Source organism: Hydra vulgaris, chromosome 04 (genome assembly GCF_038396675.1).
Source record: "Hydra vulgaris chromosome 04, alternate assembly HydraT2T_AEP".
Taxonomy (NCBI): domain Eukaryota; kingdom Metazoa; phylum Cnidaria; class Hydrozoa; order Anthoathecata; family Hydridae; genus Hydra; species Hydra vulgaris.
This window is the reverse complement of record NC_088923.1, coordinates 5,520,001-5,532,354: the sequence shown is the minus strand read 5'-3', so window position 1 is coordinate 5,532,354 and position 12,354 is coordinate 5,520,001. Positions and strand designations below refer to the sequence as shown.

Here is a 12,354-nt window from a genome sequence, read left to right as displayed (position 1 = left end):
AAACAAATATTGATTCAGTCCAAATAAACTCATTGCTATTTGGACTTGTGCATAATAGCCAAATGAGTGAATCTTCTTAAGAAATAGTTTCCTGGCAAATTATATATATATATGCATTATTATATATACATATATATACATATATATATGTATATGTATATATATGTATATATATATATATATATATATATATATATATATATATATATATATATATATATATATATATATATATATATATACATATATATATGTATATGTATATATATGTATATATATATATATATATATATATATAATAATGCATATATATATATAATTTGCCAGGAAACTATTTCTTAAGAAGATTCACTCATTTGGCTATTATGCACAAGTCCAAATAGCAATGAGTTTATTTGGACTGAATCAATATTTGTTTATAGATATGTTTGTTTATGAAATTACTTATAGTGGAATTATTATTGTAAACATTAATTTTGATAAATGTGATTTTTTAGACGTTGTAGATAAGTTGGAGTATTTTTATAAAAAATGTATTTTATCTCAATAATAAATAGTACATTTCATTTATTTTTACAGTTTTATAAGAGGATCTATAAAGTAAAAATGGCACATTCTACATGAATTTGTAAAGCTGCTATTGTTTGACTTTCTATAACTTCTTTGTGTAATAGTTGATTTCTTCCATTACGTGTTATACCAAAAAGCTTAAGCAAATCCGATATTAAAAATCTTTATCATTACAGAATGTCAACTCTTCTATAGCTCTCTTTTCAAAAGTCTAAGCCATGTTAATAACAAGAATAGTTGGTCAATCATGTTTCACCTGCAACCAGATATATAAAATATGAAGGATATGTAAACAATTCTTTGGGTAACTTTTCTTTAGAATGATGTTCAGGATGAAAATACTTCATACTTTCACGTTCATTTCTAGGATTTAAATATTCAAATAAAATGCCAAAAATTTCTTATCTCATGCCAGTCAACGAGCTAAAACATTTATCGTCTTTTTTGTAACAAAAAATATTATTTTTCAATTGGTCGTTGATTATTTTTAAACTTTTATATTCTTCAGGCAAGCTCTTTTAGTTTTCATAAATTACTACAAATCTTTTTTAAAATACTTCATTTCTTTTTTTAAGATTTTTTACTGCAACTAATTTTTATCTCCTAAGGCCTAAAGTGAAACTCCCGCACTTTAGTGTGTTTCATTATTTCAAAATTATTAGCACCTTCTTTACGTCTATATTAACATATTTTGTTACACCAAGCTTTGTGAACATCGAGTTTTTTCTGTTGGTTCGGACCGATATCAGTTTTTTTGATATTGTTATTATAAAATGAATTTCTATACAATGATATACAGTAATACTTCCCTCTTCCACTTTTTTTCAATATTAGTCTGATAATGCTAGAGTTAAAATAAGACATTTTTATTTAGTACGAATATAGTTTGTTTACAATTTTGTCCTTATTGGCCTCTTTTTGAAGCTGAGAAATCAGTTGCGCAATCGAATTAGAGAAATGTCTATTAAAGTTTTTTTATTAACGCGTTAAAAATCATACAGTTTTTTTTTTCTCACTATAACAAAAGTTACAAATAAAATCTAAGTTCTTATTTAAAAAATCATTTTTATTATTTTTTTTAAATAAGAACTAAATTTTATTTTGACGAACGTCTTTAAAACTTTATGTTATTAAATTAACAATAAACAAAATATCTTATTAATAAAATATTTACATCAAAATAAGTCGTGCATTTTTTAAACTACAATGACTAAAAATAATTTTTATATTTAAAAGGAATTTATATATTTAATTCCTTAAGATAAAACTTAAAACACTTTATTTTTTTAACTAATTTTTAACAACAACAAAAAAAATTATGAAACAAACTGTTTCTTTAACAAAAAATCTATTACTTTACAATTGGGGTTAAATGCTTTTTTTCTTCCTAATAAACGTTACGTTACGTCACGTTAACGACAATCAAAAGATTTAAATAAAGATAATTTAACGACAATCAAAAAATTTAAATAAAGATAATTTAAAAGAGTTTTTGCGTAGCACAAAACTGATGAACGCGTAGGCAAATCGCCTTTCCGCAAGCAAAATGCGAGCTGCGTAACCCTTCTTAACAAGGCCTGATATATATATATATATATATATATATATATATATATATATATATATATATATATATATATATATATATATATATATATATATATATATATATATATATATATATATATATATATATATATATATATATATATATATATATATATATATATATATATATATATATATAGTATATATATATATATGTATTATATATATAGATATATATATATATATATATATATATATATATATATATATATATATATATATTTATATATATATAAATATATATATATGTATATATATATATATATATATATATATATATATATATATATATATATATATATATATATATATATGTATATATATATATATATATATATGTATATATATATATATATATATATATGTATATATATATATATATTTAATGTTTGTTTACATTCTTATAGTGTTAATAGTATCAGAGTATTTATTTTTGGAGATTATGAATTCCTTTGTTCACTGTATGGAATTTCCGGAGCCTCAGGTGAGCAGTTTCATTACTTTTATCTTAATTTTTTTAATTATGTATTTCAGGACAGGATTTCAAGACAAAATAAACTTAAGTTGGGTAGGTCTTTAGAACTGCCCAGGAGGCTGATAATGTCTGACCACTAAATCCTGCTTTGTTCATTCACCTCACCAAAATAGGATTAGTATTTAATAGTTGGTAGTTTTTTAGGTAAACATTGTTGTTTATTCTGTTACGCAACCACAAATGAAATGAAGGTTTGCAAAAAAGAAAGAACAGGCATAGAATCTCGTACCTTGGAAAATCTGCAAGCTGATTTTGAAAGATTTATGAAAGATGCTGGCATTAAGAAAAAGGCCAAGTTTTATAATAATGTTATAGCAGAGCCTATCCTGAGAATACCTTTAAACCAGGTTAGTTTTTGTTTTACATTTTGTTAATATTTAATCCATAGTTATTTCCCATAGAATCACATTGACTATATTTAAATAATAAATTTATTTTGTTCTCTGCATAATTAGGTGTCTTTACCAAGTCTGCATATTGCTCTTGGTGTTTATCTCAAGTTTTTTAACATGTTTGAGGAAGAAGCCCATGAAGTGGACATTATGATGGCAGCATCATTAAAAAATAAAAATTGTCTTTTATCTCAACCGTATCAAGACTATATTTTAAAACAACAAAAAATTTTGAATCTAAAAAGGTGCATTGATAAACTAGATGACCAAATCCAGCTGGTTAATGATACTGTAGCTATAGCCATATTGAATAATGAAGATTGTGTAGAAAATATTCAGTCACTTTACATCCCTCAACTCAATTTGCTAAACGAAACAAAAATGGAAAAAGTAAAAATTGTTATAAAATTTAATAAATATAACTTTGTGAAAATAAGATTGTTTTATGTTATTTTTGACATGCGGATAAAAAACATGTTTTTTTAGGTTAGAGAGTGTAATGGTTTGGAAAACGAACTGATTTTTAAGAAAAGTGAGGGACCATGCATTCAACAGATTGAGTTGATTTTGCAAAAACTCAAGGTACAGCGACAAGCATATCATGGGAAAAGTTTTATAGGAAACCATGTACATAAAATGCTAAAAGTAAATACGTGCTATATGTTTTACATATAATATTTTATATTTTTATATATAATATATATTTAATAATTATTATAATAATAATGATGATGACGGTGATAGTGCTGATGATAAAATAATAGTGATAATTATAAGCTGAAAGTACCAAGTAATGTATCATTTGTGTATTTTCAGAAAAAATCTATATTAGAGCTTTGTAATTCTGTTCCGCTTCTTGTTTATAACAATGGATTGTCTGGAACAACTGTTCATGAAAAATCAGTTGAAATCAGTAGCAAGTATAAACAACTTTTCAATAAGCTTTCCAATTGTTATAGCATATTTTCTTCAAAAAGTACTATGACAATAATTGAATTAACACAACTAGGTATGTTTTATGTAATAGTTTTGTAAATAAAATAGTTACTATTTTAAATAATTATTTTGTATTTGTTTAACATTGTAGTGCCTCTTTACTGCTTGTTTTATTGTATTGCATTAAATTTTTCTCACATAAACGTAAAAATCTAATTATGTAATAATTAATAGCTATATTTTAAATTTTATGGTATAGTTGACAACTATAAACTAAATTGCAAAAACCTAAACAATAAATTATATAATAAGAATAAAGACATAATATAATGTAATTTTTTTTCTTCTGCTTAACCATTTGATAACTGTGTTTTTGTATACAGAAACATATGTTGATAATTTAATGCAATTTTATCATGCCAAATGGCCTCAGGGTTCAGTGCCACCTAAGTTGCACATGATGGAAGATCATGCGATACCATTCTTACAAAAATGGGGTGCTGGCTTTGGATTCTATGGTGAACAAGGAGGTGAATCAATTCATCATGAGTTCAACAAATTAAAGATTATATATCAATCTATTCCTTCACCAACAATGCGATTAAAAAGCATCCTTAAATCGCACCATCTAAAAACTAATCCTAAAAATAGAGCGCTGAGACCTAAAATTAAAAAAAGAAAAAGGAAATGATATCTGTGTTACATTTTAAAAATTATATGTCAATAAAAAAAAGTCAAAAAAGAAAATGTAAATAATTTAAAATTGATATTTATTTTTGACTTTATATAAAAAATAAAGTTTTATTTATTTCAGAAAACTTTTTTATTTGAATTATTTTTATGTATATATAGCAAATATAAAAAGTTGAAAAAAGAAAATATAAATAATTTAAAAGAGGTATTTATTTATAACTTTATATAAAGAAAGAATTTTTTACATTGCAGAAAGCTATATTTTTAAGAAATGACACCTGTCATTTCTTATGGGTATTATTCTTGTTTTTATCAACATAAAAAAAAATTATATTTTGTTAAAATAGTTACTAATAAGAGGATATAAAGTAATAGGATTAAATGTAAATATGCTACAAATAATTTAAGCAAGGTAGTTATGTTAGTTTTTAAATAAATGTAACAAATTTATAATCATTCAAAATTTCTTAAACTAAAAAGTTGAGTAATATGAGAATATTATGTATCCAAAATAGTAAAAAATTTTCAAATAATTATATCCATTGTATATTGCTAATAAACACCATAAAAGTATAAGGTAATTCAAAGAACTTACCGATAACAAAAAATTAACTGTATTTTTATCCTCAATTGTCAAATCCAATTGATTGTAATCCAAGAAAGTTAAATACCATATTCTTTATTTTTCATATTTCAAAGAATTTTTTCAAATTTGTGTCAATGAATCAAAAATCAATCAACATCTCAATTGATTTTGTATCTATCAACACAACAAAATGTACATACAATAAACCATGTTACTTCCATCTAAAAGAGAAGAAAAACACACACATATATATAAATATATAAATTAGTAAAAACTCTTATTAAATTTTTTTCTTCACAGAAGAAAAAAATTATATAAGCATTTTTGCTAATTTATTATTGCTCTGTTCTTTAATAACATTGAGCACTCTATTTGTAGAATACACTAACATAATTTATATATATAAATATATATATATATTTATGTATATATATATATATTTATATGTGTGTGTATATTTATATGTGTGTGCGTGTATATATATATATATATATATATATATTTTATTATTATTATTATTATTATTGTTATTATTATTATTTAGATGGAGATAATTATGGAATAACTCATTAGTCAGATAACAAAGTATACAATATTAATTTTAAGATAAGTAAGAAAAATTAAAAGTAATAATAAAAAATGAAACTTTATTATATTAGGACATAGTCCTATCAGTAAAAGCATACTTTTAAGCCAAAAAAAAGCTGAAGCAATAAATAAAAAAATATCATTAATATGGAATATATTTATCTTAAGTTTAAAAAAAAAAATTTTGAATTCCTACAGTCAGATTTTTAAAAAATCGAATTTAAATAAATAAACAAATCTGTGTTTTACTCTAAAAAGTAACTAACTAGAGATGAAGTTTAAGCGCGCTAAGACCATTTTAATACTATTTTATTGATGTAATTATGAAATTATATGTATTAATATACTGATATAAGTTAAAAACAAGAGTACAGCATTATATTTCAAAGAAAATGTTAACAAATTAACGGTTGTCATATAAAATATTTTATGTCGTTAAGAGCCGCAGCCATTTTAAAAGTTCAAGACTTTTTTAAAAATTTTAACGCATGCGTGCCTAAACATAGCGCTTGTAAACGACCGTGATGTTGGGACGACGAAATAAAACTAAAATTACCGCCACACAGTTAAAGCTAAAATATAAATTTAAGTACTAAATGTTTGATGATAAGTGCATTTCCCTATAAAATAGAAAAAAGGTGCAACAACAGTCAAAAATAAATACATACATGAGTTACTAGACTGTCAGCAAAAGTACTTTTTGGGTTACTTTTAGAAAAAAGGGTTTTCACCGCGCTCAGAGAGGGGAAAGGATAAAGAGAGCACATGAAATACGTTTACATTAAAAAACAGTAATTATGCGCTGCTGCGAAATAAAATTATAGGGTATCCCACTTCTCCCGCGTCTCACTTCTCCTCACTCTCTTCTACAAATCTAGAGATATTTTAAACAAAAAGCAATTAACATAATTATATTACTCTTTTATTCACACTCATATCAACTATGCAAATATTATATGGGGAAGTACACATAAAGCTAAGCTTAAATCTCTTTCTCGGCATCAGAAACACGCAGCTCGCATAATAAATTTTAATCGTTTTTTGTACTCTGAACCGCTTTTTAAAGAAATGAACGCCTTAAATGTTTATCAACTAAATATATTTAATTTTTTGTGTTTTATGTGCAAATGTAAAGAACGTTTTTGTTAACCTTTACAAAATTAAACCCCAAAACAAATATAACCTACGTAATAATAGCATTTTAGAAAGATCTTTTTGCAATAATAAACAAGCTCAATTTTGCAAATCTTATCGTTGACCTTTTCTCTGGAATGAAATAATACGGCCTAATTTTGTTTTTTCATCTGAATTGTCCTATTCCTTTTTCAAACAATCTATTAAAAAAAATCCTTTTTTCAACAAAAAATATTCTTGATTTTTTCAAGAATATTTTTTGTTGAAAAAAGGATTTTTTCAACAAACTCAATATGCATAACAAATCAATATGCACTATAGTAATCTTCAGTTACTATACTGCATATTGATTTGTTATGCTTTATTTTGAGTTTCACTTCTGAAGTATGAAGAGTATTAAATTTATGATATACTAAGTGATTATATATTTTCGGTATATATTTATTTTATATAGTATATAGGGCTTCGTGATAAAGTCATTACGATCTTCTTGAAGTCCTACCCGTATGATATTATAAATCTTAGTGTAAATAATATTATACGGCAAATAAAATAAATAAAGAAAAAAAAAAAGAAAAAGAAAAAATTAATAATATTCCAGTTATAGCTTCTTAAAATATGAATTAATGCAAAATAAGCAAATTGACTAAAATTCGTCTGATTTTCAAAGTACCGCCATGGCCGAACGACAAATATTTAGACCAAAATATTTTGTATTTATCATTACATCTATTATACAAAGCATATATGTAAAAAAGAACGGAATTAGTGACATATATTAGTATTTTTTTCTTCAAAGTTGTCTGATTCTTAGAGACAATCACACTTAATATTTTTTCAAAATTATTTGCAATATATTTTTTTTCTTCTAGCTTTTTAGTTAAAACGTATTGCCTATGATTATTGTTTTGAGATAACAGTTTTGCAGAAATATTTTTAAACCATTTTGTATCGATTATAAGTAATAGAGTTGAAATAGTTTTTAAACCCGGTATCTCTCCATTTTCGAAAGTGATAAGAAAGAGTCCACCAGTATTTTGAATATATAGATTAATTTTTTCTCGCGAAGAATTCACAGTAGACTGCAATTGCTCTATTAGAATAATAAATATGTTGTGTTTGTTAAATATATATTAAGTATGTTAAACATGTTGTTCTATTACTAATTTATATGGGAATATATATTTGTGTGAGCTCATTTTTATAGTTCCCAGTTGTGAAGTTCAGGTTATCAAAATTAGCGTTTAAAAAATAGAATCGCTATCATTCCAGGCTTGAATTGAAATATAGGTATTTTCCAATATCTTATCAATACTTTCTTGAAATTGGAAACCAGTAGTTTAATTAATATTGATATTGGTAAGTGATCGCTAATATTTTTTGAGAAAAGAGAATTTTAAAAGGAGACATTTAATAATAAAAGATATATTTTTTAGGAGAGCAATGTGATCTATGTAGGAGAAATTTGGTAATTTAAGATGCATATATGTGTAAGTGTGACCAGAGATATGCCTATGTGTGACCAGAGCTTTTAGTTACACCAACTAGTTCTAGTTTGTTTGACTCTATAAAATTAGATAAAACCTTGAGTAGTTCTTTTTCACGAAGCTTGGTTTTTTTAATAAATCATACAATCTGTTATGAAAAGATTGGAAATCACCAAGTACAACAAATTCAGCACAACATTTATAGCTTTCTATAAGTCCTTTTATTGTGTTTAACTGACTTTTGTATTCATTCAGCAATATTTGATTATTAATTTTTTGGTTAGTTTGATTGCAAAATATGGTCATCTTCATAAAAAAATATAATATCTTTAAATAGATTTCTTCGAATAAAGAAAGCATAACTTCAAATGGTCGACCATGTGCGTGCTTGTTTGCTTGGTGAAAATAAATAAAGAGAGAGCTTTTATATATAAGGTAAGTATGGGTATTAAGGCCCACCTAAAAAAATGAAAATGTAAAGAAATGCTGATTTTTTTTTGCTGCCAGTGATAAAACCAGATAACTCTAATATATTAATGTCGAAAAAAGTTTCACAATTTATTTTTTCCCTAAGTTTGGATTAGTGGGCCTTATTACCAGCCGGGCCTTAATACCCACACTTACCTTATTTATTATTAGATAGTTTTCAGGTTTTGATAGTGTTCGCATGCAAAAGTATGCAAACAATGTTATGAGAAATTATTAACGACTTAGAATATTCAAGATTTAATTTGAAGCCCATTGCAATTAAAAGTGCACAAACTGAATGTTATTGAAAGGTTTTCTTCTTTTAATCCATCTTTTAATCATCAAGGTTTTATTCTTTTAATCCTGTTTATTGAAAGCTTATAAAATCTTATATACTGTTATAATAATATTGGAGAAAAAAGGTTTATAATAATTGAAATACGCATGCATTTTTGTTATTTGTTCTTAAATGACCGAACTTACTTGGTGAGCGAACTTAGGCGATTTTACGGTATATAAAATAAAACTTTAGTTAATATATATTATTATAAGTAAAAACACTACAAAGTCATTTCTTTTAAAATTTCACATAAAGTTCGCAAATTTTTACTTTTATATCGGTATTGCAAAGCGAGTAATTAACATTGAAACCATTAAAAGCGAATTAAAAACTTCATCCTTTTTTTTTTAATTGTTTAACCCTTTTCTTGAGCGCCAAAATAACTTTGATGAAATTTGTACATTAATTTTGAGATTAAAAATAGAATCATATATATATACAGTGCTGGCCAAAAAGATCTGACCGCTAAGGTTTTTAGACAAAAACGTAATACCACTTCAATTTAATGATAATATGATTGAATTAAACGCAACAAACAACATTCAAATAAGCCAATGACACACTTTCGAAGAAACCAACCAGTATTTCACATCCGAAAAGAGTTTCTAGTTCCTCAAATGTCTTCCTCCGGCTTTGAGGACAGCTTCTATTGTTCGAGGCATAGAGGCAACAAGAGAGTCACAGTAATCAGGCTTTAGTTTTTGGGACCACTACTCCAATATAACCTCCTTCAAAGTTGTCGCCGAAGTCGAGTTTGCTTTTGCCATTTCTGTTTTTAATTTTACCCAGCAATTTTCAATCGGGTTTAAATCCGTTAATGAGCCTGGCCACGGAGCAAGAGCATTGATGGAATTCTCTTGAAACCATGTCTTGACGATCTTTGCCTGATGACATGGTGCGCCCTATGCATAAAGATATCACAGTTGCGAGTTCTGAGCCAAATAGAAACATTTTTTTTATTATTAGCATATAATTAACAGCTTTGATAGTTTCACCTGACGCCATGAGATGGATTCCCGCTCGACCTCTGGCAGTAATTGCTCCCCAAATCATAATTGCAGGGCAATGTTTTACCGCTGATGCAACATAACGGGCATTGTAGCGTGTGTTTGGTGGCCGTCGAACATTCACTTTATGCTTTGTAAATTGTTTCACCTGCGATTCGTCTGAGAACACGACACGTCGCCACATTGCCACGGTCCAATTTTTATGTGCTTTACAAAAATTGTGGCGGTCACGAATATTTTTCTGAGATTTTTCGTGGTTTTAATGCAACGCGATAGGATTGAAGACTGAAATCTTCCCAAGACGTCGCCGAATGGTGCGAGAGCTCTCATTCACATCAGGAGGCAGTTCATTGAGAATTTGTGAAGATGATGCCAGTGAATCCTTCGTGGCTGCACAGCGGATTATAGCGTCAGTTTTTAATGTGGTACATCTCGGTCTGCCACTGGATCTTTCTGCAGCGCTGGTGACTGTTGACTTGATGTGCTGAATGACGTCGTGAACAGTTGTCTTAGGCATTTATAAACATGCGGCAATTGCACGTTCAGACTTCTCGTCTTCCATCAAAAGTTGTATTATATATTTAGCACGTTTTCCAGGTGATGTTGTCGCCATAGTCAAATGCAAATAGTAATTCACAGCCACGCATACAATGGTATATATAACTATGGTACAACTATTTTTATAGGCTGATAAATAGCCAATCACGTATGCAAAGCGTGATGGTGAAATTCCGAGGAAAGCGCCTCCACTACAATGTACATATAGTATACATAGATAAATAATGCGTGGTCGGATCTTTTTGGCCACCTCTGTATATATATATATATATATATATATATATATATATATATATATACTATATATATATATATATATATATATATATATATATATATATATATATATATATATATATATATATATATATGTATGTATATATATATACAGGGTGGATGCTCGAAATCCAGACTTTTTTGACACAAAATAAAAACTACAATAAAAGTATTAGTTTCAAAGCTATATTTCTGAAATTTTAAACAGTAATGTATACATATAAGAGCTTTCATTTCACTCAATCCAGCTGTCTTTAGCTTCAATGACTTGCTCGATACGCTTCCTAAACCTGGAGCAGGCGTAATCCAGTTCATCGGCCAACATGTTGGCAGCTGCAGTAGTAATTGCTCGCTTTAGAGATTCAACAGTGTTGTGACTTAATTTATTGGTCTCACGTTCCAAAGTTCCCCAGACATAATAGTCCAATGGATTGAGATCTGGTGAGTTTGGAGACCAAAAGTGCTTCGACCAGAACATTGGGAGATTCTCTTCAAGCTAACGCTGTACCAAATTGGAGGTATGAGCAGGAGCTGATTCTTGCTGAAACACATATGGCCTAACATTGGAACACTTGTCCATCCAAGGTTTCACCACCTTAATCAAAAGGTCAAAGTAGACTTCTTTGTTGACATTTTGGCCCTTCAGGAAGAAGTGTGGTGGTATGACATGGCCTTTGCTGGAAACAGGCATAAAGACATGGACAGAAGCTGGAAATTTTGTCTGACCAATCACTGGGACATCTTCTGGGTCCAGAGCCAACCATCTGTCATTTCTTCTGTTCACTTTGGCATCCACAGTAAAAATTTTCTCATCGCTGAAAAAACGAAGTTTACTGGCAGCTTCATGTTTTATTGATGCTAAAAGAACGGAACACTTAGCTACTCTCTTCTCCTTCATTAAAGCCGAAAGCATCTGCCTAACTTTCAGGACATAGGACTTGTACCTAAGGTCATCACAGATCAGTCCTCTCATGGTGTAATGAGACACATTCATATCTTTGCTCAGTTTCCTGATGGAGGTGCTGGGGTTTTTGTTGATCGACTTCTGTACTCTGCTGATGAAAGCCTTATTCCTGATTGGTTTGTGACCAGTCTTTTCTTATCGTTCTACAGACTTTGCATCATCATTAAACCTCTTTGCAATATCATAAACTATGCTTTTTGGGAAGCCAAACC

The 12,354-nt window shown here is 27.4% G+C and overlaps 1 protein-coding gene across 1 annotated transcript; it reads left to right on the top strand.

Moving 5' to 3' along the window:
- Positions 1 to 2,585: 2,585 nt before the first annotated feature.
- On the top strand, positions 2,586 to 4,936 carry LOC136079529 (uncharacterized). The gene is made up of 6 exons (XM_065795309.1): positions 2,586 to 2,662; positions 2,858 to 3,060; positions 3,169 to 3,495; positions 3,592 to 3,750; positions 3,922 to 4,114; positions 4,425 to 4,936. Exons 2-6 carry the CDS (start codon positions 2,899 to 2,901, stop codon positions 4,730 to 4,732), a joined length of 1,149 nt encoding a protein of 382 aa, XP_065651381.1. The 5' UTR covers positions 2,586 to 2,662; positions 2,858 to 2,898; the 3' UTR covers positions 4,733 to 4,936.
- Positions 4,937 to 12,354: the final 7,418 nt, after the last annotated feature.

Coding starts and splice junctions, on each gene's coding strand:
- LOC136079529 (XM_065795309.1), top strand. CDS start 2,899: ATGAAGGTTTGCAAAAAAGAAAGAACAGGCATAGAATCTCGTACCTTG. Junction 3,061..3,168: donor TGAGAATACCTTTAAACCAG/GTTAGTTTTTGT, acceptor CTGCATAATTAG/GTGTCTTTACCAAGTCTGCA. Junction 3,751..3,921: donor ATGTACATAAAATGCTAAAA/GTAAATACGTGC, acceptor GTGTATTTTCAG/AAAAAATCTATATTAGAGCT.